The 17793-nt window shown below is 41.7% G+C and overlaps 2 protein-coding genes and 1 pseudogene across 3 annotated transcripts; 1 reads left to right on the top strand and 2 right to left on the bottom strand.

Moving 5' to 3' along the window:
• Nucleotides 1-965: 965 nt before the first annotated feature.
• On the bottom strand, nucleotides 966-4600 carry LOC121942305 (annotated as a pseudogene).
• A 694-nt stretch (nucleotides 4601-5294) lies between these two features.
• anapc11 (APC11 anaphase promoting complex subunit 11 homolog (yeast)) lies at nucleotides 5295-7387 on the top strand. Of its 2 annotated transcripts, none has more exons than XM_042485733.1 (3): nucleotides 5295-5394; nucleotides 5631-5748; nucleotides 7063-7387. In XM_042485733.1, exons 2-3 carry the CDS (start codon nucleotides 5640-5642, stop codon nucleotides 7206-7208), a joined length of 255 nt encoding a protein of 84 aa, XP_042341667.1. In that variant the 5' UTR covers nucleotides 5295-5394; nucleotides 5631-5639; the 3' UTR covers nucleotides 7209-7387. The 2 variants fall into 2 exon arrangements, with proteins under 2 accessions (XP_042341667.1, XP_042341666.1); XM_042485732.1 differs by having other exon boundaries at nucleotides 5304-5490.
• A 5466-nt stretch (nucleotides 7388-12853) lies between these two features.
• Nucleotides 12854-14636, bottom strand: ppp1r27b (protein phosphatase 1, regulatory subunit 27b). The gene is made up of 3 exons (XM_042485844.1): nucleotides 14242-14636; nucleotides 13998-14148; nucleotides 12854-13550 (listed from the first exon to the last, which is right to left on the bottom strand). The coding sequence occupies exons 1-3, from the start codon at nucleotides 14468-14470 to the stop codon at nucleotides 13427-13429; spliced, it is 504 nt and encodes a 167-aa protein (XP_042341778.1). The 5' UTR covers nucleotides 14471-14636; the 3' UTR covers nucleotides 12854-13426.
• Between the last annotated feature and the right edge of the window lie 3157 nt (nucleotides 14637-17793).

The raw sequence follows: 17793 nt of genomic DNA, 5'->3' as shown, positions 1-17793 counted from the left end.
ATTAAAAAGTGCGAAGAAAGTGTCAGCATGGGAGGAACTTTTACTTTGTAAAACCTCAGGGAGCTGTTTTACTTATTCATTTTTTAATTAAAATTTTCATTTGACTTTTCATGGGAACTTGCTGTATATGATGTTGAACATTTCGGTTTTGGTTAAACATTTGGTAAAGGAGTTAACCAAAGTTTTGTTTTGTTTTGATGGACTTTGTTATATTGTAAATTTTAAATATTGACGGAAAGATTTTCAATTTTATTTTGCCGGTTCCATATATCAGTTATCGGTCTCATTGACTGTTAATAATCTGTATTCGCTCTAAAAAACCAATATTGGTCATCTCCTACTAAATAACTAAAGTTACTCTGACTGACATATTAAGAAATATACATAATAGAAAATATATGACAATTCTGTTTTCATTTGGTCAAATTTGGTTGTCATTTCTTAAAAAGACAGAAACATTGGAGAAACTGCACTTTGTACTGAGAAGCAAAATAAACAAACAAAAAACAAACAACAGAGAAACAATTCAATAGAACTATTTATGTACAAAACCTTTTGAAATATGTCAAGTGTACAGTACCAAATGACAGAACTAATGTACATTAACATTTTTCACATTACACAAGACAGTCTGTCAAACAATAAATCATGTTTACACAAGTTAAGAAAATGAAGATCTATAATGTTGCAGGTTTTTGACAATCGTCCATACATCTGGACAAGAGCACAGGAGCTGGTGGCCAAGGAGGACAATCCCCCAAAACATAAAATTGCTCTAGAAAACATGGCAACAGAAATACCCTGAAAAAAATAAAATCAAATCAAAAGAATATGATGGTCCCTACAATAAAATGGCTTAAAAACACACCAAAGTGTAATATGGTCTGATCCGTCATATGTGATCAATCAAGTTTAACACAAAATAAAAAGAAAAGTCCAGCAGCAGAATCGTTTCTCAGCACTTTCTAACTGGTGTCCATCTGAAACTAAAATATGAAAAATGTTATTAAATTAGCCATAAATCTTGACAGTATGGTTAAAATATAGAATAAAAATATTTCCTAAAGGCTGAGTACGTACCTTGGCATTGTAAGCATCCAGCTGTGCATCCAGCTCCTCTGCAGTGACTTGGGGTCTGTTTCCTCGTCCTCGCCCTCGCCCTCTGAAACCTCCACCGCCGCCACCTTGCCTCCTATCGCTCCTTTCACTCCAGTCACTCCTTTCACTCCTTTCAAACTTAGGTTGTCCGAGCCTGCTGCGGTCAAACCCTCTGTTTGAACTGCAAAAAGTCAAAAAAGATCATGACAATGTATTTACAGTGAATTAAGGATAAACTACGCAGTATTTTCCTTAAAAAAAAAAAAAAAAAAAAAGACAATGTGTAGACTTCAGGCTGGGCAATAAAACAACAATAATAATTTTCTCAATACAATTTTGCTTGATTGAGATATAATAATTCCTCCAATTACTTTACATATATATATATATAGATAGTATATAAGTATGATACTTTTTATTTCTTTAGCTCCCTGTAAACATGACATGCAGCTCAAACTGCTTTAGATACAATAATGTCAAACATTAAAACTGCAATATATAGAAATACATATATTTATAAATGTATTTAAAAATCAATACAATAAAATAATTATACAGCACATGGACACCATAACTCTTAAAATAAGTTGCAGACCGTCCAGAGGTGGAAAAAACAAAAAAATAAAATATAAAAGAAATCTTAAACAGCAGAGTGAAGGTGAAATGAAGGTGGAATTAATTGAATGCAGGAGCACAGAAATCTACAGAGGTTTCCTCTGTTATTTGTCTGTTCTAGGCTGTTGCTGCATAAAAACAAAACGCTGCTTCGCCAGACTTTTTGTAAACCACATGAACACTAGAAGAGAGGGGCAGTGATGACCCTTAAACGCCAGTTACCACCATTACCGAGGAGGAAAGAGGAAAGAGAAGCAGTCGTAGACAATGACAGCAGGACGGTCCAGAATGCGTAATGTTATAATGTTACAACAACATTACATTGATTTTTGTGTGTCTGTTTTGACCACAGAAACAACGCAGGGCCACCACACGGCTGAACTCCACACACGTTAGCTACAGCAGCTTTGGAGTTTACTTATCTAACGCTAATGGAAGTTAGCAATATAATCTTTACGGACAGTTTGGTGCATTTTACATGTGTTTTCTGGGTGTCTTTCTGGTCTTTCGCCTTGGAATTTGACATTTTTAGTGGCCACATACGAGGGATTACTGGAAGGTGATAGTCCATGATTTCACAGAGGAATGTGAAATGCGAAATATGTGAAATATGTGATGCAATAACACCTCTTGTAGCTCCTGCTGCATCATGAGGGAGCCAGTTCCTACTGACAAGCACATAACCATAGCATCATGTGACCTAGAAAAGCAAAAAAGTATTTTTGCAAAATGTGCATTTTTGGAATCGCCTGAGTAGAAACGCTTATTTGCGATAAATGGGAGTTTTTTTTAACTCACGGCTTTCCATTAGGCGTTTTTCATATTTGCAATTTCAACTATGTTCTCGAACTCAAAGTGCATTCAGAGTGAACGGCCATTTCCACCACGACTCACCTTCGCGAGGACGCTCTACTCTGTGCGTCGACTTCTGACGTCACCTGCTGGATTTTCATAGGACGACCTAAAAAAATAACAACACATGAGAGAGCATTTTTCATTAGAACGTCTGAACAAACAATCACAGTATGACAATGCTACTGCAGCACGCCAACCGAATCCTCACCATCGAGTGGGACGCCGTTATAGTGCTTCATGGCTTTCAGTGCGTCTGCCTTCGATTCAAAGTGAACGTCTGCGGTTCCTTTACTGCGCCCGGAGCGGTCGTAATGGACAGATGCTTTCTGTAATGCCCCAAACTCTGCAAACAGCTCCTGCGGACCAGAGCAGAAACGTCAGTCATGTTCACAGCACGTCCGTGTTAGCAAAGCGGATTCATCGGGTTTAGTTAATTACCTTGATATCCGAGTCAGAGACGCCAAAGTCCAGATTGGAAACCAGCAGTTTGCCGCTGGCTTCTCACTTCTTTCTGCTCCTGCACTCTGTCCCTCTGCGTTCACTGGTGTGCTCCTCAAACATGTCATGCTGCCATTTGTCCGGTAACTCTCTGGGCTGCGAAGAGCAACAAAAGAAAACAATGTCTTCAGCTTCCAGTGTCCCGCTAAACAAAGTCTCAGAGGGTGGACTGCTGAGAAGAGAAATACTACTTTACCTAAAGCAAGTGTTTCCTGCAGCGAGTTTACAAACAAAGTCAATGCAAAGACATGAATAGATTCAATTCACGCCAGGCAGCACGATGGACGCGAAAACACATATTTCGCATTTACACGTCCATTGCGTAGGTTGGAAAGTTTAAATTTTTGCATGACGCTGCACTGTGACAGCCTATCAGCTTTCAGATCTAGCTGAGATTCTCCCAATGTTTCTGAGATCCAGAACTTACAGAAAAACAATGTCGCTGTCGGTGGACGCACAGAGCTACAATGTGACAGTTTTTTTTTTTTTTTAATTGGGTAAGAAATTTCTTTTTGAACTGAAAGAAAAAGAACATTCGACATTCACTAAATTGCTCTTTTTTTCAAACATTATTCTAGGTTTATTTTTATTTCTGTTAGACTAAAATTGCAATATTATGAGGAAAGTTTTAATTTTATAAGAAAAAAGTTGTTTTCTGAATAGCGTTGTAATATTGCCAGAACAGAGTTGTAATTTTTTTGAGAAAAAAAGCCATCATTTTATGAATATAAAGTTGTCATATTTTGAGAGAGTAAAGTTGAAATTTTTCCGAGAATAACGTAATTTAAAACTATGACTTTTTTTCTATCTTCATTACGACATCATTCTCATAATATTACTAATTCTTTTCCTCAAAATATTCCGACTTTATTCTCACAATATTACTTCCTTTTTTTCAAAGTATTCCTACTTTTTTTCTTCATAATATTAAGACTGTATTATTTATGGCCCTGATCGTCAGGGAACGCACCCGGGGGGGGGGGGGGGGGGGGGGGGGGGGGGGGGGGGGGTTGGGGGGGGGGGGGGGGAGGGGGGGGGGGGGGGGGGGGGGGGGGGGGGGGGGGGGGGGGGGGGGGGGGGGGGGGGCAAGAAAAAACCTTAACCGGGAAACTCCGGTGAGAAACCCTTTTCAAACTGCACTCGCCCAGTAACGTTAGTTGGCGGAAATCCGTTGTGGTGTGACACTATTAGTAACCAAGAGTCTACAAAGAGCGTACTATCGAGGAGCCTCTGTGCGGCACTCTGGAGCTTCTGTCCTACCCCTGGTGTACGGAGTAGATCTGTTGTTTCTGTCGCGGTTGAAGTTGTTCTGTCGGCTCCGCACCGGCCTCGATGCTCCCTCGGCCCGACCTGAACTTCGTCCCGAGCCGGACGATCCTCTGTCGCGGTCGCTGCCTCCTTTCTTGTTGAGCTTGATGATGTCGTCCAGAGACATGCTCATCTTATCAGCCATCATGCTGTTAAAACGCTCCGAGCTAAACTGAAGACGAACAAAGAACTTCCAGCGTCGTGAAGCGCCTGTTTATCAGCTGCTCTCCACACGGTGGCGCGGTGTTGAAATTAGCGGAAGTAGCGTACACACTTTAAGGAAGTGACGATACAACCCCCCCCCCCCCCCCCCCCCACACTTAAAAAAAAAAAGCTTTATTGAAAATTTGACACAGAAAAAAAATCAAAATATAGCAGCATACAGAGCGGCTGGACCTTGGTACATACTAAAAGCTATATTATTGAAGAAATGTTTATTTCATTTTTTAGATAATATATATAGATATATATTGAGTTTGGGTAATTTCCATGTTATGCTACTCCTGCTCCACTGTATGAAATTATTAAAATGAGCGCCACCTTTACCAGCTGCAACATAAACTGGCACCACATGATAGTTTGGAAAAATCAGCATCTTAGAAGGTGTTTTGTTATAAAATAAAATTAAATCTCTTTTACTGACCTAAATCTCGTGTGGAAAACTCTGAGTGGACGGGAGACCAAAACATAAAGTAAAACACATGTTTTCAAAGATATTTGTGTCTTGACTGATTGATAGATTCTGAACGACAGAAGTCCTCCTGTCCAGTGAGACAAAAACAGGCGGAAAAAAACAGGGGAAATTTACAGATATGTTAGGGGTTATGCATACAGAGCATGAGTATTATAACTAATCATCAAACCTGTAATCTCGGTCATTTGCAGTCTACGAACATAAACTGTGGAGGGCGGTGTTTCACATTCCAAGAAATGCACGGCTGGAATTTTAGTAGAAGAAGAAAAACTTCACCCGGGATGCTAAACTACTAGCCAATAGATCCATGTTACTAGCTACATTTTGTGAGTAACTCGCAACAAAATGATTTCAAGTCTGCAAAGAAATATTGTGCGTTAAGTGGTTGTTGTATATCTGAAGAAGACGTTCTCCGCTGCCTGGTATGTTCGCTAATATCTCTGAAGAGCTCACTGTTAGCTTCAGAAGTGTTTGTCACCGTCAGCCCACATGCTAACGTTAGCTGCTGTGCTTCATCTGGCGGTGTGATGCTGACGATGATGAGTGTTTGTGCTGCTGTCAGATACACAGGATGAAGGTGAAGATCCGCCAGTGGAACGGGGTGGCCTCCTGGCTTTGGGTGGCTAATGACGAGAACTGTGGGATCTGCAGGATGCCTTTCAATGGCTGCTGTCCGGACTGTGAGTAACCGCGCTAACAGGATGATCTATGGCTGACCGACCTGTGCAATACGTGTGGCAGCAGTAGCTGTCTCTGCAGCAGCTGCTTGACATGTCCAGATCGCCCTGCAGGTGGACTGTTGTCTAACCTCTAAGCACATTTTGTATAGCACATACTGTATTTAAATGAAATCAGCAGGGCAGCAGCATTACTAGGACACAGAGGCTGTGTTTTCTACTAGGAAGAGATGGGCAGAAATTAAAATAAATGATTGTAATTAAACAACTTTAAATTCATATTCTAATGAAATTATAATTTATATCATCATTTATTTATTGATTTATTATATATTATTATTATTATGCTATTATTATTATTATTATTTTAAGGATTTAGTTAAACAAATCAGGCTTGTCCTTTCGCATGGGAGTTTTAATTTGCAGTATATTTATGCTATAATTCTTAATTGGCCTCAAGTTTATAATAACATTATAATATTGCAAAAAATGTATTTGATAAAATAATTTTAATCATTGTTTAATTATTGCATTTTAAAGTGAGTGCAAAAAGCATACAGTGGTCATATTCTCAAAGGGTATACAAATCAGTGAAGTCAATTTGTAGAAGAGTCAGTATTTTAAATTAAGTAGAACAGGATGACTTTTTAAAACTTAATTTTTATTCATTGCAGTATTACAGTAACTGTAGATGATGAAGTTTAGGTAAGGATGGTTTACTGAAGTGCCCCACCGGGCACAGGCCCAGAGCTTCAAAATGCCACTCAAATTAACAGGGACAGGAAGGGACTCAAAATGACCACTAAGAAACATAAAAGGACTTCAGAGTCATGCAGAAATACCACAAAGAGACATAAAGCTACAATATATGCAAAACAGCTGCAAAGTGAAACAAAGACTCACGACAACTACGAAGAGGAAAAACAATCACAAAGTGACTACAAAGAGAAATGAAGAAACAACGGAAAGACACAAAGCGACTAAAAACAGATTTAAAAAAGACTTCATGGAGATGCAAAGTGACTAAAAAAAAAAAGCTGGACAACTATAAAACCTGCATGTCTTGTTCCTCTGTAGGAGAGGTGGTGGGTCCTTATGCATGGCTGTGTCCGGGGGGCCAGTTGTCTCATAATGCCCTCCATGAGTCTTTGGCTGTAGGCTATCTTTATTTATCACCAGTCATGCTATTTCAGAAACTAATTTTATTCATCACAGTTCAAACACTGAACTGTAACAGTCAAACTGTACTGGGTATTGATGGTTAATATTTGTTTCTCACCTCTCGTGCTGAGTTGTAATAATAGACTGATTTTGCAGGTAAAGTGCCCGGGGACGACTGCCCGCTAGTCTGGGGTCAGTGCTCTCACTGTTTCCACATGCACTGCATCCTGAAGTGGCTCAACTCGCAGCAGGTCCAGCAGCAGTGCCCCATGTGCCGACAGGAGTGGAAGTTCAAAGAATGAAGCAGTGGTGTTGGCCTGCAGAGACTCAGACACAGAGACATCCCCTCACAGGGGCCCGCTATCGGATTGAACTTTTATATCAGCTGTATATAACAATGTTTTTATATTCCTCCATTTCATGTAATGCTAAGCACATTCGGAACCTGTTAAATACGTGATTAAATCAAAAGAAAAGTGGACAGCCTGTGCTATGTTTGCCTCTCTGGACATGTGAGTGTTTCATCAGTCCGGTTGATTGCCCAGAATCCTCTGGCAGCGGTTTGGAAGCATATGACCTGATGTCAGCGTGCTGCTGACTGATTCTGACTTTAATCCCTCTTGATGAGATTTAGCAGATTGTTTTTGTGTTTCCAGTAATGGGCCTCAAGAGGCTCTTAATGAGAAGTTTATATCGGAGTCAAATTTTTCCTTTGAAATGGAATTGGAGATTTCTATATTTGAACTTTTTCGGCTCATATATCCATTTAGACTTAAATCTTTGTATCTTTAAAGCTGCATTAGTTGCTCTTTTGGCCACTTGGGGGCAGTAGAGCTGACAATTAACAACATTAGTGGCATTAGTGCAGTTATGTAGCCTTAACACACCGTAACACCACGTTACACACACACTTGTTTTTTTTACTATCACAGCCAAGGATTTGTCAGTGAGTATCAGCAGCATTGATTTTTATACATTATTTTTTTTGTGCAGTGTCAAATGCTCACACTCTTACTGCTCTGCACACATAATGCGCTTTTCAAAATCAGGCTATAAAATAAGTTTTTACTTACACTGAGTTTATTTTTTTAACCATTATCAGACCTAATCATAAATATCAAATATTCATTAATTCTCAGAATTTTAACCCTTTAAATGCCAGTTTTTTGTCATGATGTGACTATGATTTCGATTTAAAAAATATTTTCAATATAATACATGTTAAGTAGATGTATTTATTTATTTTATTTTATTTGTTATGATCACAGCCTGGGATATATTTTATGATTAGCAGCAACAGTGCACCTAGTGGAAATAGTATGGATTTTCTCCTTATGACAAATTTGTTAAAAATGACATCATCAGATGGAAAAAAAATAAAAAAAGACAAATTCTAAAGTAAAAGCTCAGAATAATACCAAGAAATAATACAATGCATGTTTTTATGCTTTGATGGTTGTGGGATCAAAATATCAGTGTGAATGGGTTTCAATGGCATATTTTGATCATAAAATGAAGAATGAAAGGTGTGTAAAATGTGCCAACAGCTGTTTGGTGCCGGGCAGGTGGTGTATGGTGGGTTTATAGGAGAAGGTTTTGCTAAAACCCACTATTTGATGCTGGAAACTAGGTTGATAAGAGTGGTGTTTGGAGATGGTATCTGCAGAGTGATCTGAATCTGAATCTGAATCAAGTGTCCTGGGATGTCGCTGCGGGAAGCCGAGGTGGCGGCTCAGATTCTGAAGGTGTGTCCAGAGTAGTGTATGGGAGAGATGCCAGACTAAGAAAGAACGTGACGGAAGTGTTGGTGGAACCAAAAGCTGGTAACCACCTGGCCAGGTTCGGAGGCAAACAGAGGATCATCCTGGATGTGCTTTGTGACATCCGGAAATGTAAGTAGCTGGAGCGAATTAGGATGGGGTTTAGTACTGATTGAATGTTGAAGTAGAAGACAGGAGTGGGTTGGCCAGATTGGTTGGCTTTGGTTTTTTTCAATTAATAAACAGTGGTGTCATTTGAGAAAAAGGAAAGGTCCGAAAGGCAGCGGTGCCAACATAAATCGTAGCAAAGGGTTGAAGCAGTGAATTCTGAGCATATGAGAAAACTAGAGAAGGCGAAAATGAACATGGCCTCTAGATTTTGGGTTACGTAAGGAATGCTTTATCCGGAGTGGATGGTGTGAATGCAACATGACAGCAAATCCATAGTTAGTGGAAGTGAGCCATGAGCTGGGCCGGGACTGCCGGTTAGGAGCGTGGAGATAAACAAAATGCTGCTGAGGTAGACTTTGATGGTCTGGGTTTTGATTCCCAAGGCAGAATAGGTGTGGGTGATAAAGCAGGTTATGGTGATGAGATCAAGCAATGGAAAAGTTATGTTATGCCTGTCATGAAAGTGGCAGAAACAATTCCAAGCAGACCAATATGATGGGAGTTGCAGGGGACAAGGTATAGTGAAAAATTGAGGTGGCCCAGGAGGGAAAGGAGCCTGGCGTGGACAGAAACGGAGCAAGAGGAGGCTGGGTAAGATGGAGCACCACATAGGGAGCATTGCGGAGCTGCAAGAGCAGCAAAGATGCTGCAGGAATTTTCATTGTCCAGACCGCCCCACTGAGTGTCTTCATTGAATTGTCGAAGACGGGCCAAAGCATCAGAGGCAAAGTGGACACGATATTGGTGAAAACCACTGCCGCCAAAGTGGAGGGCCAAAATGAGAATGACTGCCAAGTAGTCGTCCATTTCCTGTCGACGGACAGGGTAACAGGAACACAGAATTTCCCTAAAGAGAGAGAAAGTACAAGCAAATTCTTTGGGTGTTGGCTCCCTGGACCAGGTTGTTGACCTCCCCCGCCGGTGGAGGAGCTCCTCATGGCCTTTAAGAAATCTGTCCCCAGGAGGCTGGTGAAGAGAAGGCAAGAGAAGAAGCGCAAGATCTGTGTAATAACCAACAATGATCCGATTACGAAGATTGGAGGGAACCGGAAGATGAAAGCATTAGGATGGTGGATGGGAGGATTAGTCGTGGCCAGGGTGAAGGCAGGTGATGTCTGCCGCAACGTAAAATGATCAGAAGAGACCAGAACCTTGGGAAGGAACTACGCGGTGCACGGGATGAGAGGGAAAAGTCGGTGGCAGGCGTGGAGGTTGAGCAGTACAGGGCACCGGCAAGCTCAGTGCCAGATGCCACAAGGAGAGTGAGCTGCCGTAGACGGCACAGTTGAGCAGGAAGCAGCGCTGGCATCCCAGTGCCAGATGACCCAGCGAGACTGAACTGGTGCAGTTGCTGAGGTTGTAACGCTGGGGGCACCAGCATCCCGGTGCCAGATGCCCCAACGAAAGCGAACTGTTGAGGTTGCTGCAGGAGTACAACTGGGGGAAACTACATCCCGGTGCCAGATGCCCCAGCGAGAGTGAAGTGGTGTTGTTGCCAAGCAATTATGGCCTGGGGCATCGGCATCCCACTGCCAGATCCCCCATCAAAATCAAACTGCTGCAGGCAGTGAGGTTGAGCAGCAGAGAGCACCGGCAGTACCAGAAGCCCCAAGGAGAGTGAGCTGCTGTAGATGTCACAGTTGAGCAGTAAATGGTGCTGGCATCCCGGTGCCAGATGAGCCAACCTGAGCGAGTCGCTTTAATAGAGGTGGGAGAACAGTCAAGGGCACAGGCATTCCGATGCCGAGGTCCCCAGGTTAGGCAAGCCGGTAGGAGTGAGAGGGTGCTGCCAACATTGCTGACGCCCAGGGTAAACCTGACTGCAGTGGCCGACGGGACCAAGGAGAAGTGGCCGCTGTAGCCATGGTGCCTCATGGTTTGCCCAAAGGTGCACGTCCCCGCTTTCCTTGCAGCTCATGCCGCTGGTCATGGGTCATCGGGTGTGGGCGAACTGGCCCCTTAACGGAGGTGCTGATGTCACAGCGCACAATGGGGGCTGTCGTAATGTCATCCGGTAGAGCGCAGATGTTTACAGAGCAGCCATGGCACGCTGACGTCAGAGAGTTGAAAAGTTTGGCTTTATTGTCAGTTCTGCGAAATGGGATTCCCCTGGCCCTCAATGCTCGTTGAAGGGTGGCCACTGTCCAGTCGGATAGTTTTTGAAGGCAGCCGGCATTCGGGAAACCTTGTCGGCGGTGAGCCACGGAGCCGGCAGAGTCGGGACAATGGCTGGAGGCCGCCACCATCCACCACGTCGATGGAGTGGGAGAACCACAGCGGCGCAGGGCTGTCCTCGGGTGACCAAGTCCTTGTTTCCCGCCGAGGGAGGTGGACTGGGAGAAGCAGAGGAGTCACCGGCTGAACTGTAGCCTTGTATGATGAGCAGAGAAGAACCAGGGGGAATACGGACCATGGAGGAAAACCAGTGGCAACATGCCAGAGTTGCTCGCTCGCCGGGCGCCAGTTGCACGGCGGAGGTCGGCGTCTCCGGCACTGAGGCAAGGGAGAGGTTTTCGGTGTCAGATCCCAGGTATGCCAGCACGGCTTGACGGAAACGCTGAGGGTGGTCGTCCTATCCTTGGCCAAACAGATCGTCATCTGACGGGGACAAGGAGATGGAGTCCATACTGCGGAACGGGTGAGTAGGCAAATCGCAGTTGACAAGAGAGAGGAGAAGCTCGGTGCCGTGGCGGTACGTGCTTGTGCAGAGTACATGTCCGAAAGAAGAGGAGAGGGTTAGGAGGGTATTTAAACTGGAAGAGGCAAGGTTGAGTTGTGGTCCAGCCCCTGAAACTCTGCTGGACAGCTTCACTTAAAGTTCTAAGTTCACTAGTTGTTATGTGTTTGCAGATGTTTTCAGAAATTGCAGAGGCCTTTGAAGATTTTTTGGGGGATAGTAAGTTTGGATGTTGTAATATTTTGTTGTATAAGGTTTTTCTTTGTAATTTTAGATATCTGAGGAAAATGCTGCTCTTCCCAACAGCCCAGTCCTTTCCTACTGTTATTATGCCACTGTGTTTTCTTCATTATAACTTGACTGCTAAATTGTTAGCCCCGATGGCATCTAGAAGCTATCCCCTAGAAGTGGTGTTCTCACAACTCAACCACTAGAATGCCAAGCATGTTGTGTAAACAGCTTGCCATCTGGTAGCCACAAGCTCGCAAATTCCATTTTAACCCTTTAACATCCTGATCTGCATTACTTGTCTTATTCCGCATTCAACCAGCATTTACACCTTTGAAACGTGAGGAAATTGGTTTGAATTCTGTCAAAAACATGGGAAAAAAACATAATGAGCAACTTGGCAAGAAATATCCAGCAAACTGATATATATATCTTATATTTATATACATATATATATATAATAAATAGTAAAAGGTGACAAGAAGGAAATTATATATTATATTATAAGGAATATATATTTTTTAATAATTATAATTATAATAATAATAAATAGTAAAAGGTGACAAGGAAATTATCTGACTAATAGCTGGGCGGCATTAGTAGATATTATCCAAAAAAAGACCAGAAAACTACATTTAATTCTCTTTTAATTATATATTTAAGATTATGTTACAGAACAAAAATTGTGTATTTTTACACTTTCTTCAGGTCATTTTCTTGTTTTGTTTTTTTTAATTTAATATTTTTTTTCTTAATAATTTTGGGGATTTTTCTTTTAACTTTTTATTAGTTTCTTGCAAATTTTTGGGCCATTTCTTGTTAAGTTGTATGTTTTTGAAAAGAAATTATGCCAATTTGCTCAGGTTTCAAAGAGTTAAGGCAGCATTCATCTTTATGATGGCAGTCCTTTCACATGCACATTGCCAGTAGGTGAAGTTGTGCCAGAATGCTTCGAGTCTGTGTCATTAAAGCTGATGTGATGCTCACTCAGACGTTCACAGTAGTGCTATGATCACTTTTGTTCCCGCACAGTGCAGGTGGGGTCCAAGTTATTATAAGTATTAATGTGGACCAAAAGGAAACAGTAACAAACTGAAATTGTTTGATAAACTTTATTTAGTTTATTAAGTATAAAATGTCATATACAAACAACAACAAATGAATACAGTTCACTTAGTCTAAAAGTGATCAGAAGGCAAGAAAAATAATTATAAAAAACAACCATGGGTGTTAATAACTTCTGATTAATTGCAAACATATATGATAGTAAGGCAATAAACACAAGCCTGTTTGCTATGCTTAGCTTTGTGGTGCGAACAGTGGAACAACCGTTTCAACTTTGAAAACATTCAGAAGCTCTACTTCCAGCAACATGCCAGATAAAATACAAACCCAATGATTCAATCACTTCATTTCAGTATAAAAAGATGGTGCGCTCTTATAGGATGCACGACATATGTACAGCCCGAGATCAGGTGGGGGGGTCGAGCAGCAAAAGTTCACTCCACTCAGGAGGCAGCCTCCTTCCACCATACATCCTCAGTCTTTGACCTCCAGAGCTCAGACAGCTCACAGCATCAATATGCTGGACCGACGTGTCCTTTTCTGTCCTCCCCTGCGCAGCAGTCAGGTGACTGGGCAGTAGGTTTCACATGAGTTTGTGGCTTTAAAAAGCAGGATGTTTTCATTCACTGACAGCCACCCCGAAGAGCTCCAGCAGCTCCTTGTTGTCCAGTTCAATGAGGTCAGCCGGCTTCTCCCCGCACTCGTTTTCCAGCTCCGGGTCTGCACCCAGCGACAGGAGGTAGCTGGAAGAAACACAACACAGCCCTGCTCAGTGAAGAAGCAACTTGGCAGAAAATGTCTTGCAAACTGCAAAAATAAATAAATAAATAAAAAGTTACAAGAAAAATAACGTGAACAAGAAGAGAGAGAGGGAGTAAATCACAAGGAAATTTAACAAAAAATGGAATAAAATCCAGAAAAATAGTTATTATAATGATCTATTTAATGAATTATTTTTCATTTTTATTTTACTGTTGTTGTTTTTTTTCCTGTCTTATGCTAACTTTCAGGAAATGTTCTTGTATCTTTTACCAATTTAATGCAATTTTTAAAAAAAATCTTTGCTTATTTCTTTCAAGAACTTCAGAAAAAAAAGCATTGAGGCAATTTGTCCAGGTTTCAAAGGGTTAAAGTGCAACTATGTAGTGTTTTTGCTTGTGTAATATTGAAAGTAAAGACCATATCCTCACCGTGCAATGTGAGGGAAGCCATCGCTGCAGGCCATGTGCAGTGGGGTCCATCCCTCCTCGTCCCTCTGGTGGATATCTGCTCCGTGCTGGACCAGCAGCTTCACACAGTCCAGGTTCCCGGACAGGACGGCCTCATGGATGGCAGCCATACCTGCACAGAGAGCAGTGATGAATGACCATCAGGTCAGCATGAAATTAAGCTAGATCTGGAAGTGCTTCGGGGCGGTGTAAATGCTCGTCTCACCTGAGTGGTAGATGGTGTCCAGACTGACTCTTCTGGCTCGGATGAAACGTCCAATCCTCTCCAGCTCGCCGTGTCGCACATAGTCCTGAAAAACGACGTCGTTGGGGAAGTGCACGCTGCGGATTGGCTTCAGAGAAGCAGAGTTCTTGCAGCTGACTGGGATGTCACAATCCTGGGGGTAAGCCTTGATTCCCATGGTCTGGGACACGGGGCACTGGTAGTACTTCATCCTGGTCAGTTTAAATTCACCTCAGGTCTTGCTGAAAAACTGCTCAAATCCAGCAACAATCACAAAGATAAGCAGCTTTCTTAAGATCGGGTAAATCAGAGATGTTCTGGATGTTCTGAGGGGTTCTCCTGCAGACAGATGAAGCTCCTAAGTGTGGCTCTTCAGCTCTGTGGTGTCCTACTATGTCTCACCAGGCCTCCATGTGGCTCTTTATACTCTCCGTCTAGCTATTTTAAGACATGACACCTCACAGATCCAGTGGCGGGATTTGGAAGATGAGTAGCTCCCTAGTCAGATCCCTCCCACAAGTCTCCAGACATGACAGCCAGTAACCTCTGTTGTCCCGCTCGGGTGCCCACTTAAAGAAAGTGGTGACACCTCACGAGCTGCGGGGGAGGGACGGAGGGGGAGTCCGGAGGCTTCGAGTAAACAGCAGGCTGGATAAAAGTGGTTCACTGCTAAAGTGTGTTGGTGCCAACTGCAGGGGCACGCAGAGGTGAGGAGCTATGTGACCATGGACTGCACTGACATAAACAGTCAAGAAAGGCTCTGGTCCCCAGAGTCAGAGTCTATCTTAATCTCTGATGAGAGACACAGGGCGGGTAATTTCCAAATGACTGAGTGGTTTGCATCATTCTGTTTATTGCTGGTAGGAAATAATGTCACATTTAAAAAGAAAAGATTATTTAAAGTGGATAAATGCCAAACATTGTCTGGTTTGGGCTTTTCTCAATTTTATTTAAATTTTTGTGTTCATCATTCAAAGAAGGAGAAATTTTTATAATGGGCTCTGGAAAATTTTGTTGGTTACTTTTTGCTATTTTATAGATTCCCCTGAGGAATGAGACTAAAACCCCGCAAATAAGTTAGCATTTTAGCATTCCTGATTCCCTTCTTTTGAAGTCAGTGTTTTTTTGTTGTTTTTTTTTGCCTACATCAGACTAAACCATCGACTCTTTACTCTCCGTTTCCATCTTCAGATTTAGTCAACTCGATCTCAGCTGAGTGGGCGGATTCAAAGGTCTGGATTTTTCTGGTTAGATGTCTGAAATAAGGTCTGTGGTTGACACAAGCTGAGACTTTAACTTTTTATTTTACAACATAAAATATGTAGTAAATACCCTGCTGTGAATTTTGAAGCTTTTTGTGTTTAAAACGGCTGTAGTGGCTAAACAAGTGGCTAAATGAGGCTACAGAACGTCATCACACTGAGTCAAGCTGGACATGGCTTCACAGTGGCGATGACGTGCATGCAACCGTTGTGGTTTGTTTGAAACCTTAAGTTTTTTTTTCCTATGGCGATGACATATTGGCTTCAAAAATCCTGAATGTGGCGTTCATTTGTGAAGATTATCTTGCTGACGAAATATGTATCTCTGCTGAAGACAAAAAACAGCTGAAAGCTAGGTTACGCTGGTAGCTGGTATTAGTTGGTTTTAGTTTGTCAAAGATGGTCTTCGATGGTCCTGACCCAGTTCTTGCTGGTCTTTGATGGTTTAGCTGGGTGGGCCAGCAGACGGACATGCTCATATTTGATTATAAAACAAAGTACAGGAAGATTTAAGATTTTGATCTGAAGTAAATGGCATTCATTTTTTGGTCTAGTGTGTATGTTTTACTGGCATCTAGTGGGAAGGTTGGGGGTTTCAATCAACTGAAACTTCTCTCCTGTGAAAGCACAGGACAACTATGGTGGGCGACATGAAAAAGCAAAAGGCCCCATCAAAAGTCAAATGTTTGGTTTACAACTTCTGGACTACTGACAAACAACAAAACAATCCTTAGTTTCAAGTGATTATGCAAAATGAAATTTTATGTTCAGTTTCTGCCAATATATGCACCCAAATCCTACATACTGGGAATGCCTAAATTAGTGGGATTCACCCTGAGGATCTGTAAGAAATATGTTACAGCTCCAATGTTTGTGAATTTAAGTCTGGACAGCATTTGTTAACCAACACTGACACCGTAGTGCCAGAGTACACACACAGGTGTCAGCATTTGCTGCTTTTCTTTGCCTTAAAATGATAGAAAACTGAATATCTTTGGATCATTTTTCTACTGAAAACAAGTTTTAAAGACGCCACTTTGGGCTCAGGGATCTTCTGATGGGCATTTAGACAATTTCTTCACACATTCATCACGAAATAATCAAGGAGAAGAGCCCTGCACACTTGTCTATCCATACATACTGAGCAAAAATTTAAAAGCAACATTTTAGTTTCAGCTCCTATTTCTCACAGGATGAAGTTCTAAGAGTGTTAGTGAGAACCTTCCGTCCTCCTGACAGGTGAGAGTGCAGTTTTATGACACAACACAAAGGGGCTCATGCAGCAATGTTCTCTTAAATTTCTCTTATATTATCTTTTAAATATTTTGGTAAGAGAAAATAAAAAAGAAGTCAACTTCAGACTCAACAAATGTTCTGAACCATTCAAATGTGCTCTGACCAGGTGAGCTCAATCATGGATCCCATTGATCATAAGTCACCTGTTAGCACAGGTAACACCTCCTAAACTCTATATACGGGCAGGTTTAGTGCAAAGACTCTGACACATGAACAAGACTAGAGACATGACACCATAAAAAAATTGTAAGAACTTGTGCAGGAGTGAAACTGACATATCTACTGTTAAATAAATTTAAACAAAGTAAATGTGATTTCAGGTTAATGCATTGATGTATTAAAAGTCAAATATTAAACTTGGTTTCCTTGTACTGGACAAATAGTGGACTGTGAAAGATGTGTTTCTTTTATTTTACTACGAGTATTCTCAACCACAAATTTCTCCTACCTGAGAGAAAAAAAACATTGGTGAATCCCTGAAATCAGTGGGTACTAACAAAATAAGAACAAATCCTGGATACAAGCAAAATCTAAGAAAAAATGTGTACATATATAGTTTCTTGCATGAGGCCCATTGTCACAGACGTTGCAAGTTTTGAGGCAGCGTGCCATTGTCATGCTGACTGCAGGAATGTCCACCAGAGCTGTTGCCCGTTAACTAAATGTTCATTTCATGACCATTAGCCATCTCAAATATTTTGGTGAATTTGCCAGTACATCCAACTGCTGTCATAACCACTAGCTTTATTTTCACCTGAAAGATTGTCTGAGAGCAGCCGCCAGACAGCTAATGCAAAAGTTGGATTTGCACAACCCAAGAAGTTCTGTCCAAACCGTCAGACAGCATCTCAAGTTCAGCATGGTCACAGTCCTCACAATGGTTTTGACCTGACAGCAATTTGTCATCATCACAGACTTGCTACATCTGGCTGGTTGGATGTACTGCCAAATTAATGGAAACGACTTTGAGATGTCT

The sequence above is a fragment of the Plectropomus leopardus genome, chromosome 4, assembly GCF_008729295.1.
Source record: "Plectropomus leopardus isolate mb chromosome 4, YSFRI_Pleo_2.0, whole genome shotgun sequence".
Taxonomy (NCBI): Eukaryota; Metazoa; Chordata; class Actinopteri; order Perciformes; family Serranidae; genus Plectropomus; species Plectropomus leopardus.
The sequence above is the reverse complement of the archived record's forward strand: the minus strand, read 5'-3'. Positions and strand labels throughout refer to the sequence as shown.

Coding starts and splice junctions, on each gene's coding strand:
- ppp1r27b (XM_042485844.1), bottom strand. CDS start 14,470: ATGAAGTACTACCAGTGCCCCGTGTCCCAGACCATGGGAATCAAGGCT. Junction 14,149..14,241: donor GGACACCATCTACCACTCAG/GTGAGACGAGCA, acceptor CTCTCTGTGCAG/GTATGGCTGCCATCCATGAG. Junction 13,551..13,997: donor GGCTTCCCTCACATTGCACG/GTGAGGATATGG, acceptor TGTTTCTTCCAG/CTACCTCCTGTCGCTGGGTG.
- anapc11 (XM_042485733.1), top strand. CDS start 5,640: ATGAAGGTGAAGATCCGCCAGTGGAACGGGGTGGCCTCCTGGCTTTGG. Junction 5,749..7,062: donor CAATGGCTGCTGTCCGGACT/GTGAGTAACCGC, acceptor CTGATTTTGCAG/GTAAAGTGCCCGGGGACGAC.